The sequence below is a fragment of the Oxyura jamaicensis genome, chromosome Z, assembly GCF_011077185.1.
Source record: "Oxyura jamaicensis isolate SHBP4307 breed ruddy duck chromosome Z, BPBGC_Ojam_1.0, whole genome shotgun sequence".
In the NCBI taxonomy this organism is placed as follows: Eukaryota; Metazoa; Chordata; class Aves; order Anseriformes; family Anatidae; genus Oxyura; species Oxyura jamaicensis.
Window position 1 is genome coordinate 29,507,732 of NC_048926.1, and position 24,875 is coordinate 29,532,606.

Sequence of the window (24,875 nt, forward strand, 5' to 3'; positions counted from 1 at the left end):
GCCAGGCATTTTTAAATGCTTTGGAGGAACTCAGAAGTATTTAATCAGCATAAAAAGTGAATTAATTTCTTAATGCTATCAGAGCTCCTTCTCACATGAGGATAAAACAGAATGTGATGAGAAATACATCTTGTTCATATCCATCCTTAGTTTATTATGTAACTAGTAAGGAAAATTGCTTTCAGCCATGCTGGTCTAGCTCTTTTCACACACTTAATTGATGGAATCATTAAGAAAAAGGAAGAACTGTTTTTTAAAATCATTGCACAACTTGAACCTGGAATTACATAGCTGCTTGCTCATGAGCACTTACCAGCTATCTCATAATACTATCTAGGCAACTGGGAACTATTGCATTTTGTAAAACCTATCTGCAGTTGTTGACTTTCAGAGTATGGCTTTCCTCAACCCTTTGTAAATAGTACATAGCTACTTTTTAAATCTCAATTTGTGAAACACATTGTCATGCCACATTCTCACTCTGCATCCCTACCTTATTACAAAATAGGTGTACAGCCAGGCAAACACCTGTGTGAATTGTTTGCACTTCTTAAAACAAAAAAGAAAAGTTTCAAAACATTTCTCATTTATAAAAATCCCTGTAATTATCACATGATTAGGGTCTTTCCCAGTTCTCATCAAAATCTTTGATAATATTCACAGAAAATGTAAACAGAAAAAAAAAAAAAAAAAAAAAAAAAAAAGTGATCTGGAACATAGTGCTCCAGACCCAAGGTTCTAAAAGTGTAGCAGGTGCACTACTATCACACAAGTTTAATATGTTTTCATCATTGCTCATTTATGCTAGTTAGACATGAGTGAGTTCTTCTGAGGTCCTGGTGAAAAGTGGCTGATAAAACACTAATGTTTAGTTGAGATGGAATTAAACTTGGTTTTGGTAGAGAAAACATATTTATGTTTTAGATGGCTATACACTGGTATGTAGAAATTCCATCTTCAGTAGCCATCTTCCTCCCAGCTATGACCCCATTGTCTCCAAAAATTTAAATAATCACATTGAATTGCCACAGTGTTTTATTTAATGAGCCCTCCTCTACTTGTTCATTTTAGACCAAATCCATGCAACTTTACCTAAACAGAATTTGAGTAGTAACTGAGGTTACTCTCTCTGGAAGGCCTCACCACCTTCGATGGAGTCTACAGCTCCACCCAATTTGGTATAATCCATGATTGTACTCCAAAAACTTTTGTCCTTAATCCAAATTGTTTTTGAAAACATTGAAGAGGACTGGTCCTAAAATGGAGCCCTGGGGACCCCCACTAGTGACAGGTAGCCAGGTCCCATTTACAAGAACCCTCCAGCCCTGACCCATCAGCCAATTTTTCACCCATAATATTATGCTTTTATCTAACTGTGTTTTGATCATTTTGTCCAGAAGGATACCGTGAGAGACAGTATTGAAAGCTATATTGAAATTCAGAAAGATTGCATTGACTGGTTTCATTTAGTCAACTTCCTGGGTGAGCTTGTTGTATAAGGAAATTAAATTTGTTAGACATGACCTTCCCCTAGTGAACTTGTGTTGGCTCTGACTGACGACTGCATTGTCCTTTAGTTGTTTTTCAATAACTCCCAGAATAATCTTCTCCATAATTTTACCAGACACTGAAGTGAGACTAACAGGCCTGTAATTGCTAGGATCTTCTTTCTTGCCCTTCTTGAAAACTGGGAAACATTTGCCAGCTTCCAGTCAACGGAGACCTGTCCAGATTCCCAAGACGATTGAAAAATAATTGAGAGAGGTCCTGCAATGACATTAGCCAGCTCTCTAAGTACTCTGGGATGAATCCCATCAGGCTTCATGGACTTGTATGCATTCAGTTGGAGCAACAAGTTCCACACAAGTATGGAGTTAACTGGGAGTTTATTATTCCTGCAGTCATGGTCCTCCAAATCAGGGTAGCTGGGATACCAGAGACCATCACTGGTGTTAAGGACAGAGGCAAAGAACGCATTAAACATCTCTGCTATTTCTATGTCCCTGTTTGTGCGGTGACCATCCTCATCCTATTATTAGTCCAATCCTATTGGACTATTGGACCAATGTTGGCTCTGGTCTTCCTTTTTTCATTAACATTAAAAAGCCTTTTTTATTGTCCCACACACTGCTGGCCAGCTTCAACCCTAAATGAGTTTTGGCAGCCCAGATTCTCTCTCTACAAATGCAAGCAGCATCCCTGTAGTCCTTCCATGTCACTCAACCTTGCTTCCAGCAGCCATACTCTTTTTCCACTCTAAATAGAATATTAGCACTGATTTTTAGAAGTCTTTGCTAAATATTTTTGTTATATCAATACATTTGAAAAATGCAATACAAACAACACTGAAAGGACTCCCCTTAAATTCAGCATTTTCCCATGATGGAATTTCATATCTGTAATTTCTAAGGTGTATGTAGAGGCAATCTTGCTATCTTGTGCACTGCACTGTGCTGTATATGTTTATGTTGGACCTCACTGCCTCTCCCAGTACTGAAATTTTCAAACGCCTCAAAATATTGAAAATATTCCTAGCCATGAAATTATTTGTGTTTCTAAGTAATTCACTTAAAATGCTGTTAAGACAATTATACAGATTGGAAATGAATGCTGAGACCTAGAGATAAATACATATCAGGTCAACACAAGTGGTAATAACCGATGAAATAACAGCTATTTATGCATTTCTGTATGATCCTAGGTCTACAACAAAGTAACCTGGATTAGCTTAACCATCAAGAATCAATCATGTAACTCCCAGAAAGAGGCTGTAATTTCCAGGTCTGATTCCTCTGTTCCTCCATCAGTAATAATAATAATAAAAAAGAAGAAGAAGAATACAAAAACCAAAACCATATTGTCAATCAAACAGATTTGCCCACGGTATACTCTGAGGACTTTGTAACTGCAATCTAGTTAAAGAATATATTCTTATCATCTACATACTTGAAATGCATTGACATTTTTTCACACATATATCCTATCCACTTCACGGTTATTTCAGGATGCCTTGAAATCACAAAATGTTAAAAAATGTTTAAGTTAGATTTTTTTGTTTGCTACCATAAGACGCTCAGTAACTCTTTGAGCAGCTAGTCTCACAAAATCTCACATAACTTCAACATTTCAAGAGTGATCCATGAGCTTGGGGTAACACCTTTGTTTCTTTTCCATTTTATTGGGACTTTTTTTTTTTTTTTTTTTTTTTTTTTTTTTTAGCTCCGCATACTTAAACTGCCAGCTTGACTCTATATCCAGGATCAAAGCCAATGTCTGTCATTTTATAATAGGAAGCATCAAGTAAAAACAGCCTGCACATCATTTTTTTTTTTAAATAATAATAATAAAAAAACTCTGCTTCACCTACCTCTTTTTTATTATTATTATTTTATTTATTTATTTATTTATTTAATGTTTCTTTCAGTTTCTATAGTGTTATCAACTCAAGGTCATGTCCAAACCAAAAAACTGTGGACTGTGTGGCATTGAGGACCAGGACCACAGCTCTTCCACACACGCTAAGTTTGGCCCTACTCACCCTGAAACCAGATTACTTTTTCTTCCTACATTTCATTGATGCCAGTAACACTTTGCTACATTTCTTTACTACATTCTAGGTGCCAACATGCTGTTTCTTACTGTTTCCTTGCATTAATTATTTTTGTTTCACTCTTTCTTTCTCTTTGTAACATGGTAATATGCCAGCTTTCCTTTTAAGTGGTCTTCAACCTTTTATGATTTAATTAAACTAAAATGACACTTAATCATTTGCTTCCTTTCTACCTCTAGGCTTCCTTTTACTTTTTAAATTAAATTTGCCTAATAGTGACAGAAGCAGACAAATTACTACAAGGTGCTCAACACATTAGAAAAATAAGGCCACCTTTTTAGAAGTCTTCATAGAAATTTATGCAGCTGACACTAGGTTTTATTACTTGGGACAGCTGATGGCACTTGCTTCTCAGCCAGGTGGATTTCAGTGCTCTTCCTTGTCTCAGCAGGGTCTTTCCACAGGCTGTCCCTCAGAACCACTGGATCCATGTGAAGAGGCAACGTGCAGGCATTTCAATATCCTTTTTTGCTGACCTCCCTCAGGCTCTAGTTACCAAGTCATCACAATGAGAAATCTCACAAGCTTCACTTGCATGGTTTTTGGAATGTATACTGTCAAGTGTAATAAAGATAAATTTCATTCTTCACTAGCCTTCTACATTAATATTAGCCCTCATGTCATTTGTGTAAGACATCTTTTTTTTTTTTTTTTTTTTTTTTTTCTTCCCCTGTTGGCTTTTATTTACCGATTCATTTCAATGCTTGGAAATCAGAATCAACACATGTACAAACAAGTATTGAAAACCCTGTTATAATCCTACAGGGAACTGGGTCCCAGTATAATATATGCCAGGGTCATACTTACAATGTGGGGAGGGGAAGGATGCCATTGCCTAGAAGCTACATGGAGAAATTAATGCTTCTCTGCATGTAAGATATTTAAACTCACCAGGTAAAAACCCCAGTGGGAAAGCCTATGAAGCATTTCTGTAATCCCTACCCTCGATTTTCCCAACAGGAGGACAGGGCAGAATATTCCACCTGGATATTTAATCAGAGGCTATCCCCAGTGCAAGCACTGCCTGCTTTCCAGCAGCCACCAACACCCGGCACCACCTCTTCTGCCCTGAGATGCAGGGCCTCCTCCGCCACCTTTGCAGAGCAAGGACAGTGCCTGGCACATCAGGCCGTGCCCCGAGGCAATCCCCCCTCTGCCACGGGGGCTGCCACGCAACGTGGGGCCAGCTCACTCCTCTCTTTGTCCCTTCCTCACCTCGCCCAGCCCTGGGAGGCTGGGGGGTGTCAGAGGGGAGGCCCCAGCCCTCTCCCCTACCCTCCCCGCGCCTCAGGCCGCCAGGAGCGGGCTGCGGCACGGAGGAGCCGAGCCCCATAAAACCGCGGACGGCCCGAGGCGCGGCGGGGGGGGCCGTGGTGCGCTCGGGTCGGCAGGGGGCGGGCAGAGGAGTGGGCAGGCCCGGGGCGGGCGGAGGGCCGGGCTTTCCCGTTGCCAGGTGAGCGCCCCGGCTGCGCCGCCCCTTTGAAAGCGCGCAGCGGCGCGGAGCGAACGGAGGCAGGCGGGCAGGCGGCGCCGCTCGGCTCAGCGCTTCTCGGCGCGGCTTGGCGCACCTCAGGCCCCATCGGCCCCCGGCCCTGCCGCTGCTATGGCGAAAGCGGGCAGGAAGGGATGCAGCTGCCCGGGCTTCCTGAGGAAGAACTGGCTCCTGCTCAGCACGGTGGCCGCCGTGCTGTTAGGTGAGTGGGGGAGAAAGGGAGAGAGAGAGGGAGCGCGGCGCTGTCGCCCCCCGCCCGGCACGGCACGGCGCTGCCTGCTACAGGGCCGCCGTGGGGCCAGGCCGGCGCCCGAGCAGCGCCAGCCGGAGGCCCTCCGCGGGCGGTGGGGAGTGGGGCGGTGGGCGCTGGGCCCCCTGGTTTCGCCCGCTGCCGGCACGAGCGGCTCTAACGGCTGGCGAGGGGGGCCCGCCGCCCTCCGCCGGCGGGCTGAGGTGTGGTGGGGCCGGGGTGCTGCGTAGCGCCGGCTGCCGGGAGCGGGTCTGCAGTGACAGGGCGCCGTGGCGGCAGGCTTCGGCGCTCGGCCTGGCCCCGCGCCTCCACCTGTCGTCTTTAGCGCTTGTCACACCGCGGTGATCATTAGCGGGGTAGTACCGCCTCAGGAGATTCTGCAGGAGCACCGCGCCGTCGGAAAAACGGGTGCTGTGGGTCTGGTCTCACTGGCCAGCCCGTAGCAGGCTGAAGCCTGGGCTGCCTTTGCACAGCCGAGGGAGCACGGCGAGCTCGACCGGCACAGCCCCAGGCCCATGGGGATCCAGCTGGGCTCCTGGAGCCTGCTGTTGGGCTGAAGGTGGGAGCCTCGCTGCGACTGAGACCACTGCAGGAGAGCATTGTAACAGATTTGGGGTGCTTCCAGTGGCTTAGGAGACCAGAAAAGTTTGGCAGTGGCATGCCTCTTTTCGTGAGGGTTTCTGGGGTGCCATTTTAAAGATGAGATTGCTCCACTGCTTGCTGGACAAGTTTCTGAAGAAGGAATGAGTTAAATGCCATCTGATGAACAGGAGGGCAGAAGGGCCAAGAGGAGCTGTTAATGATTTGGCCAGAGACACTTTTCCATAGAACATAATTTTGATCCTACCCACACACCTTCTTTGTTTCCTTCTGGCAATTATTTTCACACTAAGCAAAGAGACCTTCCTTTGCATCATTGCTTCTGTAGGGAAGGGCTGCTTTCACTGCTTCATTAATGGTATTTACTTTTGGTCTACATGGTCTAAACTTTCGGGTCATGGTCTAAACTTTTGGGTAGACCTGCGCGGTGTAAGGAGTTGGACTTGATCCTTATGGGTCCCTTCCAGCTCGGAATATTCTATGATTCTATGGTATTTGCTGTTTGATGCTTCTCTTTCAGATGACGTTTCTGCTGATTTGCATTCTGTCTGGAATGTATCTATTTCTGTACATGTTTGTTCAGGAGAGAATTAGTCTTTGGGAATTCTACTCAGCTATTTATAAGCTGTGATCAGAGGTATACATATGTGTACATGTTCAGTATTTGAAAGACTTCATTTCTCTGTAATGAGTGGAAACTTTTCTATGAGTTCTATATAACAATTGCCAAGAGCTAACATTGAAAATCTGTCCATAACAACTGTAGGACTGTGTGCTTGCGTCTCTGTTTTTGTGTGTACAGTCACTTTGTCAGGTACACTTCTTCAAGCTGACAAACTTAGTTCCCAGTTACAGAAGTGGACAAAAAATGTTCCCTTCTCACCATTTTCAATGAATGTTGGTAGAACTGAAACGCGTGATGTGATCCTACAGGCTGATCATTCTGAAATGTGATTTCCCTAACTGAGTACCAGAGAGCCTGGCAATGTGTGAACTGTGGGGACAATTTTCCATTAGTTCCCCTAATACCCAATGGGCTTTCACCTTGAGAGCGTGGCAGACACCCAGATCCCTCTGGTATCTTTGAACTTCTCTACCTGCTGTACTATAATTAACAGTCTTGAACTCAGGGGAGCTCTCTAAGACGACAGAATTAGTCTCTATAAATAATCCTTGATTTTTGGACCAAATGATGTTTTGCAACAGGCTATGTATCTGTTGTATTTTTAGTATGTCTAGAAGGTGAAATAAATTATGCAAGGAGGATAGGGAAACCCTTGTTAGGTTGGCTTAATTATGTTGCATGTCATCTTTTACAGGTTTGGGAATGTTTCTAATAGTTTACAAACACTTTGTAATTAAACTTATGTATTTATTCTTTTTTAATATACACTTGAAAATTGCTTTGAGGTTTATTTATCGACTCTAGTTTGGAGGATCAACATTCCTAAGCAGAAGAGTATCACATGATTTTGAAGGCAGAAAATGTGTTCAGACATACTTAAAAAGTATGCATGAGTGAGGACTGGAAATACCAAAAGAAGCATGTTGTAGGAACGTAATGTAAAAGTTGACCAGCTGTGCTGTGAAGTATCTGATATTCCATCGCTATCATGAAATCAGGAGTTCTGCTTATCACTATCAAAGCTGTATTCAGTATCCTAGCAAGGTATGCCTGTCTTTGCTCGTAGCCTTGCTATGCTGAAACGTTTTCCTGATTATTTTTTGTGCCCATCTCAGAGGCAGAGAGACCCCCTCAGAACTCCAAGCACTTCTTCCTTTGAGGGTAATTACTTTGTGTGTTACATTTGAAGCTTTCAACTGTATGCTGCCATTTACATTTTTGGAAACATTGGACTTTCTTTTACAAAGCATTTGACAGTGGGGGAATGATTTAAAGTCTGTATGGAAAGTATATTAACAATGCCATGTCTTTTTGGTGAAAATACCTATCTATGTATATTTCTCAAAGAAAACAGCACTTGATACTTGAAAGCTTATCTGTCATACCTTCGCAGAGATTCTGTTTCAGACCACCAAACTGATGCAGAGAAGCCTCTGAACTCAGATTTGCAGTCTAAAATTGACTGAATTTCAGATTTGGGGCTTATTCTGAGATTTAGGGATTGTATAATTACAGTGAGAGATTTAGCAGAATATTGGGCCTCAGAAGTTCATTGTTCATTAGTTCATAGCACATACTTTAGGCATGCACTGGGTCCTCTGTGCTGACCACTGACTCAGAGATGAGGTTAGATGGATCTATGCCTCCTCTGACTCACTGCCCTTTTCTAGGGAGCAGAAGAGGAGGTGCAGGACAGTAGCAGCCTCATGTAGGTAACTGCTGAAGGAGGGATGTCTTATATCTTTTTGTTCCACTGACCTTATTGAACCCAAAGCAGCTGAGCTAACAAAAGCAATTTAGAAGTTAGCTTACTTAAAGTGTTCCTTCTTCCTTTAATAAAGAAAGTTATATTGCTTCGAGTTTGTACAATCAAGTCACAGTAAACCAGAAATATCCCTGAAACTTACTCACCCTGAAACAGGTTTCCAAAGGACGATTGAAAAGGGAGGGTTTAAGTCACACTTCACAGGATTCTCAGAGAGCATCTATTTTTAATCATCATGTCGTCTCTGAGAGACCATTGCTGCAATACCACCAAACCAGTCATGAAGGTAAAAGGCTGGTGATGTGTAAATAGTTACTCATTGATTAGTCTGTGGGTCATAGCCTAATAGCATGTATTCCTGAGCAATTCTTCTGCAGAACAGTTTTTTTTCTTATAAATGATTGAGTGGATGTGGTAGTAGGCATTGAGTTTTTCAATTACAATCTGCAACAGTCTTTCTCCATACTCAGAGTTTAAACACAGATGGGTTCACAAATAGGTTGCTTTTGCTTTTTTTTTTTTTTTTTTTTTTTTTTTCCTAATGGAAATACTTTTTATATCTGTTAAGACAGTATCTTTTGGAAATACTTCTCTGGTTGGGAAATGTGATTGAGGAATTTGGCTTCATAAATTTGCAGATTGAAAGTACTTTTTGTATGTGTGTGGTGAGTGTCTGTGACTTTTGAAACAAATTTGGATCATGAGATACCTATGAGCTTGCCTGTAGCTGAAGGTTTATTTTCAACAGCACTTGTGGGCTAAGGAATTCTTCAAGTATTCCTAAGATAAATATGATAAATATAATATCTAGATTGCTAGAGCCACTAACCAAGAGGAACTGTGAATGGCAGGTATCTTTTCTACAGCTAGCCAAAGAATCATGTTTATCAAAGGTGTATAAAAGCTATTCGTGTTGAATGCAACGAAGAATGTTTTTGTACTCCACCATTAACTTCCTCCTTTGTTCTCCTGTTCATGTATATATATAACTCGTAGCAGTCAAACCTCATGCTTCAGATTTTAAGAAAAAACAGGCTTTTTTTGTCATCGCTATGTGGAGGGAGACACGGTGGTGCTGATGGGAGGGAGGAGGACACAGAGCTTTGGCTGATGCAGGAGAGCACTAGGAGCTGTCCAAGGTGGCTGATGGGCGCAGCCCTGTGGAAAGGGTGGCCAGAGAATGGGTGAAATGCAGAGCTAAAGAAATTAGGAATTTTGAAATGTTGGCATCAAGTAGAGATGATGTGACTGAGAGAGGGAGGAGGTGCATAAAATATACATAGGTGTATAAAATATACATAGTTCCCATCTGTAACATAAGTGTTGCAGAAAATTTGAGCAGTGCAACTGTACATTTTTTCAGGGTTTGATGAATCCATCAGCATCCGTCAGAGCTTTTCTTATGTGCTTTGTGATATCACCATAGCAGTCTATATGCCAAAAAATAGCTCTTTTTAATTTTAATTAAAATGGTTGTATTCTTTTATAGTACTGAGTTGTAGTATCTTCCTATAGTAATATTTTTGGTCCTTCAAAGGTCTGTTTAAAAAAAAATGTCTGGTGTATTCACATCTGCTATCTGTAGCTAGAAAAGCTTAGCTCCTCCTATAATCAGGCACAAGAGAATGTGACAGCTTCCTCTAAAAGCAGTAGTTCTTTTAAAATTCATCCATATCAGAGCAAGGTCTGCACATACTAGCATTACCGGAAGCCCACTAGTGCATTCGTACAAGAATGAATGCCTTACAGGTTAGAGACAACAAGGGAAACAGTAACATATGACTCTGATGACCTCTTGCAGGTGGAAGACTGCCTTGAGTCCAGGGACCACAACATACTTCTCAGGATGAAAAACTTCTTGTACAAATGTAGCCCAGAATCTCTGAACCTCATAAATCTGTAATGTTTTTTAGGTTCTTCCCATAAGTTATTTCTGTCCCTGACAGGAGCAATTTAAAAATTAAGAGCCCATTCTGAAAAGAGAGTAGTGCGTTCTATTTCCACCTCCTCATACCTTTACCAAAAAAAGTGGCTCCTGTAGCATTTGTCTTTGCTTAAATAATACAGTGTCAGTGTTATAAACAACGAAGCAGATTAATTGACCCTTGAAGTACACTAACAAAAACTGAGGTCTTTTTTTTCATAGCAGAAAAAAAAAGGTATTTACTAAAACAAGGGAATTATTATCCTGGTGATTTCTGAGAAGTATGGGTGTACAGCAAACATCTGATTTCTTTCTTGAATTCTGAAGCATAGCATTTTACTAATTTGAAATGTATGACAGATGAGGAGCAGACATCCTGTATCAACTGTGGTAGCATGAAAATTCAGAAGACTGCTCTTCCTGCTGTGATTTTATATAATTGTAGAATGCCTGGGGTTGTGAGAGACCTTAAAGATCATATAATTCCAGCACCCCTGCCGTGGGGAGTGATGCCTTCCACTGGGCCAGGTTGCTCAAAGCCCCATCCAGCCTGGCCTCAAACACTTCCAGGGATGGGGCATCCACAGCTTCTCTGGGCAACCCATGCCAGCACCCCACCACCCTCATCGTAAAGGATTTCCTCTTTATATCTAATCTAAACCTAACCTCTTTTAGTTTAAAGTCATTATTCCTTGTCCTCTCACTACATTCCCTGATGAAAGAGTCCCTCTGCAGCTTTCCAGCAGGCCCCCTTTAGGTATGGGAAGGCTGCTATAGGGTCTCCCTGGAGCCTTCTCTTCTCCAGGCTGAACAACCCCAACTTCTTCAGCCAGTCTTCATAGAAAAGGTACTCCAGCCTCTTGATCATGTTTGTGGCTCCATCCTCTCATCTCATTCTAATACATCCATGTCCTCCTTGTGCTGGGGGCCCCAAAGCTGAATGCAGTATTCCAACTGGGGTCTTGGGAGAGCTGACTAAAGGGGCAGAATCAACTCCCTCAACCTGCTGGCCATGCTGCTTTTGATGCAGCCTAGCATATGGTTGGCTTTCTGGGCTACAGGTGCATGCTGATGGCTCATGTCAAGCTTCTTGTTGACCAACACCTCCAGATCCTTCTCATTGGGCCTGCTCTCCATTCATTTTCCCCCAGTCTGTATTTGTATTTGGCATTGCCCTGACCCAGATGCGGAACCTTGCACTTGGCCTTGTTGAACCTCATGAGGTTCGCACAGGCCTACCTCTTAGGCTTGTCCAGGTCCCTCTGGATGGCAACTATTCCCTACAGGGTGTTGACCGCACCACACAGCTTGGTGTCACTGGCAAACTGAGGGTGCACTCAATCTCACTGTCTGTGTCACTGACAAAGATGTTAAGTAGCGCTGGTCCCAGTACTGACCCCTGAGGAACACCACTCATCACTGATCTCCACCTGGACATTGAGCTATTGACCACTACTTTGTGTGTGTAATCATCCAGCCAATGCCTACCCCCCAAGTGGTCCATCTGTCAAAGCCATGTCTCTCCACTCTAGAGACAAGGATATCATGGGGGACAGTGTCAAATGCTTTGCACAAGTCCAGGTAGATGATGTCAGTTGCTCTTCCCCTATCCGCCAATACTGTAACCCCATCATAGAAGACCACCAGCTTTGTCAGGCACGATCTGCCCTTAACGAAGCCATGCTGGCTGTAACCAGTCACCTCCTTATTTTCCGTGTGTTTTAGCATAGTTTCTAGGAGTATCTGCTTGTAATGCTTACCTGCCTGTTCTTCTCTATTACACTTTGTAGTTTGACACAGGACAGGTTCTTCTCGGAAATGTGAGAAGCCCTGCAACTCTGAAAGAATGTCTGACTTTAATACAAAAAGTAGAATGCAGAATAGCCAATGGTTTCATCTGAGAGTTTCACATACTTTTGACGATCAAAATGCTCTGAGACCAGAAATTCAGTTAACGAATAAAAGACAGGAAAACCGAAGCAATGCATTTTGTCTCTTTTGTGAACTAACAACTCCTGAACTGCTTTTAAGCAAATTAAATCAAACTTTTATTCCTTCTTGTAGCATATAAGGTATTTTCCTGTTGTGCATGGGTTTTGTGTCCTTTTTTTTTTTTTTTCTTTAACATAAAAAATGTGTTTTAACATGAAACTTATTTTTCCCTTTATGTGAGTGAAATGAAACCGTCACTAAAATCTGAACCTTTAAACAAAGGAAGCTTTAGAAGGAGTTAGCATCTGGGTAATTTGCACTCTACAAAGCCCCAAAGCCAGTAAAGCTAACAAAGGAAGTGAAATATGCCTTTCTGTTTGAAACAATAACACCATTACTAATACTAGCTAAATATTTCAGTTTCTGATTTTTTTAGTATTATTTAAGTGAAAATACTGCAATGTGCATACAGAAATATTTTTTTGTTTTCCATTACATCTTAACTAAGCATAAAGACACTTTTTCTTAACATACTCCAAATACAGATGATGTTGAGGTTGAGATTACTCACAGACAATATTTGTACTGTTAGAAAATCTTACAGAAGCCTCCTAGAACCTGTGGAAGGGTTTCTTACTTATGTCCCCCCCATCAGTATCTCATGCTGTGAGCGTACATATTTACTTGTCTATAGTGTTTAGAAGTGCTGAAGACCATCACTGCATCATATATTAAGGTTAAGATCTGGACTGTATTGGACTTGATGTTCCAGATTCATTTTTCTGTCTACATTCCAAGTATTGCACATGAGAACCCTATAGCATGTTAGATTAAATGTGACATATGATGACAATTTTCATGGGTTATATGTAGTCTAACACTATTCTCACAATATGCTTCAAAATAGCCTTTCTTGTCCCTTTAATGCTTTTGGAATGGCAACCAACCTGGCCTTGCTTAATCTGAACTAATCTTCTAGGTCAGATCTCTGGTTTCTCAACATTGTGATGTCTTCATTAGTTTCAGAATAGCGATGTTTCTGCATGTCACTATCAATCTCTCTTCAGATACCACTAAATTGCCTTTAGGGCTGCTTATCTCAATTTATTACAGTTAGAATCTTTCCACTGTCCTTCCAGCAAGGGAACAGCTAGAACAGTCTGTCCTGTTTACCATCCTTTCCTCTCATCATAGTTTAAAACAAGCTGTAACAAGGGGAGGAATCTGGCGAGTCTTTCCAATTACTAGCCTTTCACCTTTCTCATACCATGGCTAACCATTTATTTTCTTCTGTGTTTCAGTGGTCTTAACTGAAGATATGTTTTTCCTGATGTGTTCTATTGAGCTACTAAACCAGATATACGAAGGTCCTGAAATAGTTTTGGCAGACTATGTAAATATCACAGAATCACAAAATAGTTTAGGTTGGAAGAGACCTCCAAGATCACCGAGTCCAACCTCTGACCTACCACTAACAAGTCCTCCACTAAACCATATCCCTAAGCTCTACATCTAAATATTATAGAAAGCTCTACATCTATATTATAGAAAGTGAACAGATGATCACTGGGTTTTTACAGGAAGGAGTGAGGATTCGTAATTTCTTGGGTTGTATTGGAATGACATCATTTGCAGGGTAATATGCTAGGCTATGTAAGCAATGTGTTAGGCACCAGGAATGCCAGAAGTGGGTACATGACAATGTCTAAAATGAGTGATAGAAGGGGTCCAAGTGAAACATAGCACTGTTACATAAAATTGTGGATTTGGATACATGGAGGAAGCAAGAAGATCTGGATGTTCCTAGATGACTGCAGAAGAGAGAGTCCATAGTCAAAGAAGGCTCCCAAATTACAGATGGGTGGGTTGGAGGAGAATGGTAGTGTTTTTTGAAGTGGCAGTTAAAAAGAGTCATGGGGAAGGTCTGCAGAAGAAGAGCAAGTTACCATTGTCACATTGCATTTCTCTTGTGTTACCACATCTAGCCTGCTGCTGCTTCAGGTTATGACATTTTTTATAGACTTTTTATACCATATCGTACTCTACCTTAAAGATGGATGGGTTTCCTGGTGCTGCATTTCCTTTTGAGAAGGTAGGTTTGTCATCCGATTGTTGCAATTTCAAGCTTAAATGTATTGAGGTTCATTATGCACACACTTTTAAGTGCAGATCTGTATTTTCACACTGTTCCCCAACAGAACAGTACCTTCACCAAAATACATACAAGCGCATCAGGAAATGTAGGTTGTACAGCTGCTGGGAAACAATTGTATTTCTTCCCCAGATCAGTTAACTTATAGCATAATCTTTATAGTATGGTGTTTATTATGCTAGAGTTGTGAGTCCTGTACTTCACATTTTTAATGAGTTACTGAGTTTGTGGATAAACTATGAAAGAGCCAAATTGTGTATCTGATGCAGCTTCGTTTATCTCAGGAGGGGTAAGGACTACCTGAGGAATGGATTATTCACACTTCTCTGTATTTCTTCTGTATGTTAATAAACTGCATAGTGCAAGTTCTTTAAGGCAGTTCTCACTAGAGTACTGAGATGCATGTAGAGATAAAACACTATTGTAAAGTTTTTTCTTCAACTATTCTTTTATCGTGACTTTCTCAGATAGAAACTACATCTGCATACTGAAAATATTTGGAAGATACTTACACATGAAGTTCACCTACAGTACATTGAAATAAATTGAAAGAAACTCAGACTCCAATGGGGAAGACTGTTATACTGGGGTTATACTGTTTTTCAGTTTGTACATTACAGTTCTTAGGGATCACTGGTTCTGCAGAACTGTTATCGCTTGAAATTGCAGAAAACAAGACTAGATATTATTTCCCTCTTCCTGACTGAGTGAAATATCTTCTTAATGTAACCACCTTTGGTTTGACTACAGGTGAGGTGGCTCTTGTGCAGGGCTTCATTGAGAGTGGCCGGTCTATGTAATCAATGACCCTGCTGCAGGCTCCAGCAGCACAGAAAGTAGAAATTACATGATTTTAATGGTTGCAAAACCCTTCATACCTGCTGTGAGCAGCTGGGGGATATGCCACACTAGAGAAGCTGGTTATTCTCCTCTGGCCAGTACTCCACCTTGCCTTCATTCCTACAAGCCCATCATAGGGAGTCATTGCCCACCTGAACTTTCTTCACTCTGCAGTCAGTTGACATTGTTGCTTGTGTAAAGGAATTTACAACTGCTGCACCCACAGCAGGTTAATCGCCAAGAAGACCTAGGGGGTCTCACCGCAGGTGAGGAATGAACATACCTTCCTCAATACATACCTGCTAAACATGTTTCAGTAGACCAAGGTCTGACTTAGGGACTGTATTCTTCTGGAAGGTTTTGCGAGAGGACTTTTCTTTACACGTCTTTGCAATTAAGCCGATAGCCTGGGCAACACCAGCATCTGGAGAGTTAAGATCTGTTGCCATACAATTAAACGTGGTAACTCTAAATGCTACTTTAGCAGTTGCCTACAGTTTTCCAATAATTTTGTTTTTTCTTCAGTCAACATCACTTTGTTTATTAGAAAGAATATTAATTGTCAAGTAAAATGTGAAACATTGTGAAATGCATAATGGTACAAAAGGTTAAAGTTAATCCAAAGGGAGTTAAATTAATAGTTTTAGTGTAATATTCTACACCCTCCATTTGGCTGTTTTGAGGTTAGGTACTTTGTAATCCTTTGTAGTTAAGAAACAGCCAGTAATATTACAGAAACTTCAGAGAGAGCAGAAACAAAACAGATATTATAAAATATTGCTAAAAGAGTCTGCCTGTATCACAGATTCCAAATATATTGTGCTGCAGTTTGACATGTTTATACTGAATGTTTTGTATTGTGTTTCAAACTAAGTCAGTGAACTTTGTTTGCCAGCTTTATCTGTCCCGTGAATCATCTGCTATAAAGATAACACAATTAAGACACACCAGTATTTTAGTCTGTCATGTGAACAGTGTATCGTATGAAAATATAAAGAGTTTTATCACTTTGTTGCTACAGTGCAATTAAATAATATCAGAATTGAACCATGCCCACATTTTTTTAATCTTTCTTTTAACCATTGTCGGAGTTAATTCCCCCACTGTCTGTCAGTATCAGACAGAATCACTAGCTCTGCTCCAGTCAAAGGGAGTTTCTACATGCCGAAATTACAGGCAACGAGGAAAAAGAAGTACCATGTTTTTTTCAGAGAGGGGCATGGTGTAATTCAGTCATTTACAAGATGACTGGTTGTTCTCTAGAAATACACGCTGAATTTATTTATTTTTTCCCTCATTTTCTTCATAGTTCATTCCTCAGGATCCTTCCCATAATAACTCAGTGAGATCTGGAGATGATTTGCAGTTTCTGTGGCGTCGTGCACACTGGTGGAGCGAGAAACCCTCTCAATTAACATCATGCAGCCCTATGTCAGTGTTGTCATCCATAAGCACAAATAACATAATAGGGAGTCCTGCCTCTTAAGTATTGAATTTTGGCTTATATTCTCTTCCAATCAGAAATAGGACCAGGCATGTCTTTGCATGGGCTTCACTTACTTGTTTCTAAATTGTGAGGTTTTTGGCCTACGAGTGAAAGTAAAGTCAAACCACAAAATGTCTTGTCATCTTGTTCTGCAAGTTACCATGTTTTTAAGAGTGCTTAAGCCATAACGATACTGACATAATGCAGTTAACTATGGTCACTTCATATGGCATATCGTGGTTGGATTCAACTACTCCAGTGGTTCTGAGTTTTTAAATTTGAGATCTGACTTGTGTTGATCCCAAGATATTATACAGAAAAAAAAAAAAAAAATCAGTATTTAGCCATCACTGTCTGTGATACAGAAAAAATTTCTAGTAGTCTCTACATGCAGTGGCTCAGATGGCTGCTGAGGACATCATGTTTTGGCAAGTTTACAATAACTAGTATTATCTGTGACATTCCCCATGTAAGCTAGTACAGATGAGCCCAGAGATCATGAAATTTATTGGAACAAGGTGGTGTTTCTTTTCTTACTGATTTCCAAATTTATGTCATAAACTGCAGCATACTGTTTTAAGAGAAATGTAATAATTCTGTAGTCATTCCCATGCAAATAATATGCCTTTTTCCATAGAGAAAGTTTCAGGGAAGGAAAAACAAACAAATAATTAAAAAAACAAAAAACAAAACAAAACAACAAAAAAAAAAAAAAACAGCAATATGGAAAAAGACATACTTTAGTAGTTAGGTGGTGATTAATGATTTTTCACCAGCTGCCCAAATGTAACAGTTACCTTTGCAGCTGTGCAGAACCTACAACTTAGTGGTCTCCCAAGATACATTTTGACTGATTTCTGTGGTTTGCTCACTATATACACATACACAAGGGCAGACTAGTTCTGTCATGTTCTCATACAGCCATCATCTTCCAGGTTCTGAAAAGCTTAACGGTTGGTAGGTGTGATTGACTGACCGAGTGCTACCTGCAGTGCAGCCACCTCCATATACTGCTCCCCTTCACTTTGGTAACACAACAGAAGAATTGGGTCATCCTATAAAGAAGTGTGTATTCCCCCTAGGTCTTTATGGTGTGACTCATGGGACTGTCTGGAAGATGGGTAATAACAGATTTGGTATACTCAGTTTTTGTGGTTTTCTTCAGCTCCTTTTTTCTTCCCCAACCCTATCTTCTCTTAGCTTGCATTTTTGAACCTTTTTGAATAATTTTCTGCCTGTTACCAAGGTTGTAGAAAGGCTCTGCTACTTGGGTGAGTAATGCCAGGGCATTTGTTGTTGCTTATGGGGTCAGACAGATGTGGCCTTCTCAGGCTGCTTCATGCTTTGCAGTCACGAGGACCCAGACAACATCTTTCACTTTCTACATTAATATTTTCTGGGACGGAAAGTGTAGACACCATGTTATACAGTATGTGGTGTTGATGCACAGTTGCAAGGGGAAGTTTTCCTCAGAAAATTAAATTAAAGCCATGGGATCGTACTCTTTATGCACCTTCATTCCCTTCTGCCCGCTGTTGCAAAAGTCTGGACCCAAAATGGTACATGCAATTGAGCAGTAAGTAGAGGGTTGCTATTACAGTAATAATCTTAATCTAGCTTAGCCATGTGTGCAAGAAGGAAAAACAAGGAGAGAAGATAGAAAGGAAATAAAAACTGTTTATCATGGAGAAGAAGAAGAGTGGCAGAAACTGAGGAAGGAGGAAGAGGCAAAGGGGGAAAATTGATGTTCTGCACTTTAGAAAGGAAGAAGTAAATTATTACATATATGTTAAACAGATGAAGAGACAGGAAAAATAACAAATAATAGAGGCATTGCCTACTGTAGAGTGTTTGCAGTTGTGAGTAGTAATTACACATGTAAGAATTATTTTCACAAATGATGGAGTATGAGTAGCATTCATATAGAGAAATTAACATTTTACAAGACTTTCATTTATACTTGCTCAGGGTTGCTGTAATTGGTGTGATGTTAAAAACAGTGGTAACCACGTGAAATGTATTTCTGCTGGGTCACACTTCTTTTTGTGTGTTATAATTCCCAGGAAGAAAATTCCAGTGACTTGGTTATTGAGATGAGGATCAAAAAGTTCTATATTCATCCAGTTCCAGTACGTAAGCAAATTTACTCTGCTTACTAACCATCTCTTGTTACTGCTATCAAAAATTCTTCCTATTTTCCCATGCAAAATTCTAACAGCAGATGGTAGGTGCTATTTCCACTTAAATGGTAGCTGCATTTTACTGTATTTTGTTATTATGCAGAAGTTAATATGGATATGGTTGCTGTGTCTGATAAAAAATAATAGTATGAACAAGGAAGTGAGAGCAACAGTGCAATTATTGCTATTAGATAAATAATTCTCTCTCTCAAAAAAAAAAAAAGAGAACCAACAACAACAACAACAACAAACACTATTACAAGTATACAAGCAAAAAAGCTTAAGGAAACGCTGGTAAAAATTTGAGAGGACCTGAAAAGTTTTTGTAGCAAAATGTGGAAAAGTGGAAAAGCGACCTCTGAAGAATGAACATGAGAGTGAATCATTCTACCTTCTAGTAATCCTACTAGATGTATAATGATCAAAGTTTCCAGCTGCTCCAATATGACAGTTGCCACTTGGCACGTAGTTAGAAAAGGTCTTGGTCACTCCTGCTCAGGAGAAGGAGGCAAAATATGTTGTCATCAATGTTATGTCAAAATGCATTGGGTCACAAATATCTCCCTTTCTTTGTACCATCATTATCCTTTTTCGCCCAGAAAACATCTAGGGTATACCCTGAAGATACACACAACTCAGAATCACCTGAGTTAGTGCTAGACATCTTCAGTGTGCACATCTGCACAGTGCCTGTGACATTCCTCCCTGTGGACTAATGCTTCCTTTGAAGGTACAGTTCTGACTACTTTGGGCAAGGTTTGCCTGTTTCTGTCACGGATAATACATTGTGGATGTCCATCTTTATTAAGACTCTGTGAGGAATATGTCTAGCATCAAGGGCCATTTGCAATGTTACCTTGGTAGGATCAGAGCAGGAGTGGGGGAGTCTGGTTGAAATGGAGGTTGGTACAGGCACGTCTGTAATCTTGTTGCTTGGTTTGGGGATATTCTTTACCTTGTGTCAAGGTATGCAAAAGGAAGATGTCTTCCACTGTGCTATGTCATGAAGCAGGGAGCAGCATCTAGGGAAAGGCACATACTTCCGCACTGCTATAAATCTCTTGCAAGCTCAGAAATGCAGAATCAGCTGTACAGCAACGTGACAGCTATATCTAGTATGTGAAGTAGAATACCCCTTATCTTATCATAAAATGTAATTGCACAACTTCTTATAATTATACAATCTAGTATTGCTGCAATTTAAGCATACGTCTGTCCTTAATTGTGTGAATAGTCTGAAGTCAGAGAGAATACCGAAATGCTTATGTTCAGCTGTTTACATTGGTATTTGAAGGATCAAAATCTTAGCAACTTACTTCAAAACATGTAACCATTTTACAAGCTGAGTAATCTTTCTTGGGTTTATCTCAGAGTGCAGATTATTTATTTTCAACACTTTTAGTTTAGCACTAGGTTAGAAGTAGAGATCATTGTGTCTTATCGTTCACAGATCAAGGGCATTTACATAATATTGCAAATATCTTCAAGACTATTAAGATTCAAGGTGTTGCAAGGAGTTTAAGCTGTCCGTTCACTGGAAAAGATAACACCTCAAACAGAAATCTTAATAGTTCCTCTCATATGCCTGGAAACATGTTAACATGTTGATTTTACTTCTTATTAGCAGTAAAGACTTGGTTGGCGGTTATAATCTTCCTCTATTTTCCTTCATATTGTTTCTGCAAGTGCAGAACACAGAAGAGTTCATTGTCTTTTTGTGCTATCAGAGGAAAATTCTGTGAAAGTTGCTAGCTTATTTTTGTGTCAACTAACATCCAGTTAGACAACAGAACTATCACAAATGGTGATATTCTACATGGTGAATCTTTAGGGAGATTTTTTCAAAAATCCCTGCTTTCTAGATAAGAATGTTAACGAGTTTCTACTCTAGTACTGAATATGGGATCCCTGTCTATTTTCTTCAGTACTAACAGTACAGACCAGTTGTCTGCGGATTTGCCTAAATCTGTTTTTGAACCTGCTGGTGTTGTTTGCTTCCACAATTTCAATCACTTAAAATGAGGGGCCTATCTTACAAGCCTCTTTAGTCATGTTTTACAATATCTAACTTAAATGCCTTGTGTATCATCAAAAATAAAACTGAGGGAAGAGGCAAGTTTGGCTTGGGCCCTAGTAGCTTTCCTGGGATGCTGCAAGTTTACATGAGTCAATGAGGATGGTAAAGGTAGGCTGGATGCACCTTTTTTTTTTTTGTTTTTGTGCTGCAAAATACACATTATTGATGTCACCAAAACACAAAGGGATGTAAGCAATTCCATTAACTTCAATGAGTCTATTAATAACTTCATTGAGGCTATTAATCTGAAAAAAAAACCTTTCACCATCAGTGGGTAGTGAAAGCTTTTGAGTGGCCTTGTCTCTTATCAAATCTAGTTAGAATTTTTCTCAATATTCCAATTAGCCAGGACTAATGCAGTTCAAAGTTCATGTATGATAATGATGTTTCCTTTAAAACAATGTCTGTAGTAGAGATGGTATTTAAGACAGTTATGGGAAACACTTGTGTAATATTTTACTTATTTCTGAGAACCCAGACTAGGAATATGAAAAGTAGGGATAAAGAGTAAGCAAGGAAAATATAATTCATGAAAGTGCAATGCAAAATAATAAATTCAAGAGTATATTCAAATTATGAGTCTGCAGTTGCTTAAGGAAACAACAGTTGTATTGCTTTCTGAACACTGATGAATACATTTCCTATAACAGTGATTTTCACTTTTTACCTCATGTTGAAATAGAAAATGAACATAATGCACATCAAAATTAAGAAATTTGTCTTTGAGCCTATGATTTATTTTGTTCAGAAGCTAGAATTATTTAATTCATTTAATCCAAACATAATAAGAATACAAAGTACTTTGTATAATGGCTAAATTACTGATTATACTCGTAGTCTAATATTTTGTAGATTGGTCATGTAGAAGAATGGGTGTGAAATATGCAGAATGGTATTTTATTTGTTCAGTTTCCTTGAAATCATTAATTTAGTAATTGTAGTCACGCACTTTTCTGGTTATGTACAGTGGTAAATACTGAAACTATTACTGCTGGATAGATATATTTTCAACAATACATCCAAAGTACTCTATCATACCATATCCTTTCTTTAATGTGCAATAGTGCCTATATATTGATTTATTAATGCCAGTTTGGGATCTTTAGAAGCTAGTGTAAGCAGGTAAAAAGTCACCGCTGGACTGGACTGATAATCAGAAGGCATAATCAAGATATTTCCAAAGACACATCTAAAAAGTCTTCCAAATTCACAATTATTTGTGGTGTTTATTACTATCACAATATATAAAACAGAAAAGGAATGCCTAAAGATTTGTTGTAGAAGTTCCACCACAGTGGTAAAAATGTGTTTAATGTTCGCTTTTTTTTTTCTTCTCTTTTTCCTCCCTCTTCCCCACATCTCCCTTATAAATTACAGCTAAATCATGTTGCATTTTTAATATGTCTTTTAGGTATTGGAGTTGGCATGCTGGTGCGGGAATACGGCAAGCTGTCTAACCTGGATAAATTCTACTTTTCCTTTCCTGGGGAGGTGCTGATGAGAATGCTCAAACTCATCATTCTGCCATTAATCATATCAAGTATGATCACAGGTATGACTAGAAATGTGCAGTTTGTTGTTGTGATTATCAATGTGGTTTGGCTTTTCTTTCTAAAAGAAATAACCTTCAAAAACAATTTGATGGAACTATATAATAAAAATACAGATACATACATTTAGATTACAATTTTATATTTATAATGAGAATGAATTTGGAAGGATTATCACTATTATTTAGTAATGAAGTTATAAAAAGCTATGAGATAATAACTACCATGTGTATAGATTCCTTCCCTGTTTTCAAGAGTGTTTAACCAAACAGTTGCAAATTGCAAGCTCAAAGCTGCAACTGCATATTCTCAGACTCAACTATTATAAATAGTCTCATGCCACTATTTCTGAAGAAAAGGAGAGTTGATCTCATATTTTACTGCCATAGAAAGAGGTGATTCCTCACTGAATTTATCCTAGTCTCTGCAAACTCCTATGAGGTTTCTCGCGTGAGATTTGATGAGATTTGGCATTTGCTGAATCCCTCTGTGGATCCATTTAATTTACCTGGCAGAATGCTATAAATTAACACACACACACACACACAGAGAAAAAAAAAAAAAAAGTTTTTCTCTTTGGTATGTGTGATTCAAAGGAATTTTGCAGAAATGCAAGAGAGTAAGCAAGCTCTTGTTTGGAACCCAAGCCTTGGTGTGGTAGAGTTTGCTAACAGTTCACTCATTAGGAAGTATTTGGAAAGATCAGGAGCAAACCCAAGGTGAAGAGATAGAACTGGATGTCAAATAGCCTTTCTGACAAAAAGGCAAGGGAAGCCATACAAACTTGCCTTTATTCGTTAAGCCTTTGCAGAAGGAACAAAGTTGGACTGACTCAGGATACATTGGTCACTACCCTGTTTTCTTTTGATTTCACAAATCCTGTATTCTGGGACTGCATTCATGCCTTGGTGTTTGTTATTTAGTTGGATGGTCATGGAAATACATCAGACATTTGACTGTGGAAAGCTTGTTGTGGTCAGGGAATGAAAGGGGAATTTAGATCATGCTATGAAAGTGCTTTCAAGGAGAATCAAACTTTGATTACAAGTTCCCAAGGTCCTCGAAGTTCATGATGAAAACATGCAGAACTCAAAATAGACAGGAAGACCCTAATGGAAGCTACCAAGGCCTTTGGGGCATATCTGTAATGCAGGGTAACAGGAACGCAATGTTAGAATTGAAATGCAGAGTGGCAAAAGGTGCAAGACAGAAACATCCAGAAGGAAATCTGCAAGAGGCAGAGTGTGCAGTTGCAGCAGAAAATAGTCAAGGACTGTGTCCATAGGAATGAATGGAGATGAAACTGTTATTGGTTTATGATAAGGAGTGATGAACAGAGGAGGAATAAAAAGGGATTGGTGTTATAATCAATAGCACCATTTTTACAGAGAGGAAGGAATGAGATAGAAAGCAAAGGAAAACAAAATTCTAATTTTATCATATTGCAATTGAGTCCGTGTCAGGAGAACTAGTCCGTGTCAGGAGAACTCTCTGCCAGAAGACTAATACATTTTGTTTTTCAAGCAAGCTTAGATTTGTGGGTAAAGTGGGGCCTGTGTCTTCAGGAGTAAATGATATAACGAGGATAACGATGAAATGAGCTATATCCCTGTCCAGCACTTTTGGGGGGGAAACAGGAATCATGCTGTTAAAAGTATTGTGCAGCTATTTAATGCTTAGCATTCAAGTAGGAGTAAACTGCATTTTTAATTACTAGCATTAACTTAGATTTTAAAGGTTGCAGGTTACTAGAATTTAATTCATATAAAAAGATGAGAATGAGACACTTCTGACCTTAGCATATACAATTTACATAGAATAGTGGAGCTTATTTTTTACACTTAGGTGTTCAGGTTTTAGGCAAGAAAAACAGTAAAATTGATAAATCTTGATTGAAAGAAGGCTACTTCTATAGAACATGTAGATCTTCATTGCTCTTGAAGCCAAAATTACTAGCTGCCTGTGTGCAAATAATGCTGAAATGTATGTCATGCACACATACTGGGCATGTTTTTTCGTGATGGCTTTCACTACTTTGCTTTTACTGTTCACCTGCACCCTGTTCTTGTGGACATTGCTGAGATATTTTGCCTCTCTTAAAAGGAATACAGGAATGTGTTAAGCATGGAACTGGAAGTTTGCTTTGAATAAATAAGTCTGTATATAGTCATAAAGCACGGTAGTCATTATTTGTCTTTCATACAGAACCTCACAGAATGGTTGAGGTTTCAAGGGAACTCTTGACACCATCTAATTCATGCCCCTTGCTCAAGATAGGGTCAGCTAGAGCAGGTTGTCTACAACTATGTCCAACTGTGTTCTGAATATCTTCCAGGATGGAAAATCTACAACCCCTTTGGACAACATTTTTGATGAGGAGCACAGTAAAACA

At 39.8% G+C, this 24,875-nt stretch overlaps 1 protein-coding gene across 1 annotated transcript in view; it reads left to right on the plus strand.

Annotated features, from left to right (window-relative positions):
- The first annotated feature begins 5,135 nt into the window (after window positions 1-5,135).
- SLC1A1 (solute carrier family 1 member 1) overlaps window positions 5,136-24,875 on the plus strand; it is a 58,053-nt gene continuing 38,313 nt past the window's right edge. The window contains exons 1-2 of the mRNA XM_035310325.1: window positions 5,136-5,304; window positions 22,345-22,485. Of these exons, the coding sequence (XP_035166216.1) occupies window positions 5,214-5,304; window positions 22,345-22,485 (232 nt within the window). The 5' untranslated portion in view covers window positions 5,136-5,213. The remainder of the gene's footprint in view (window positions 5,305-22,344; window positions 22,486-24,875) is intronic.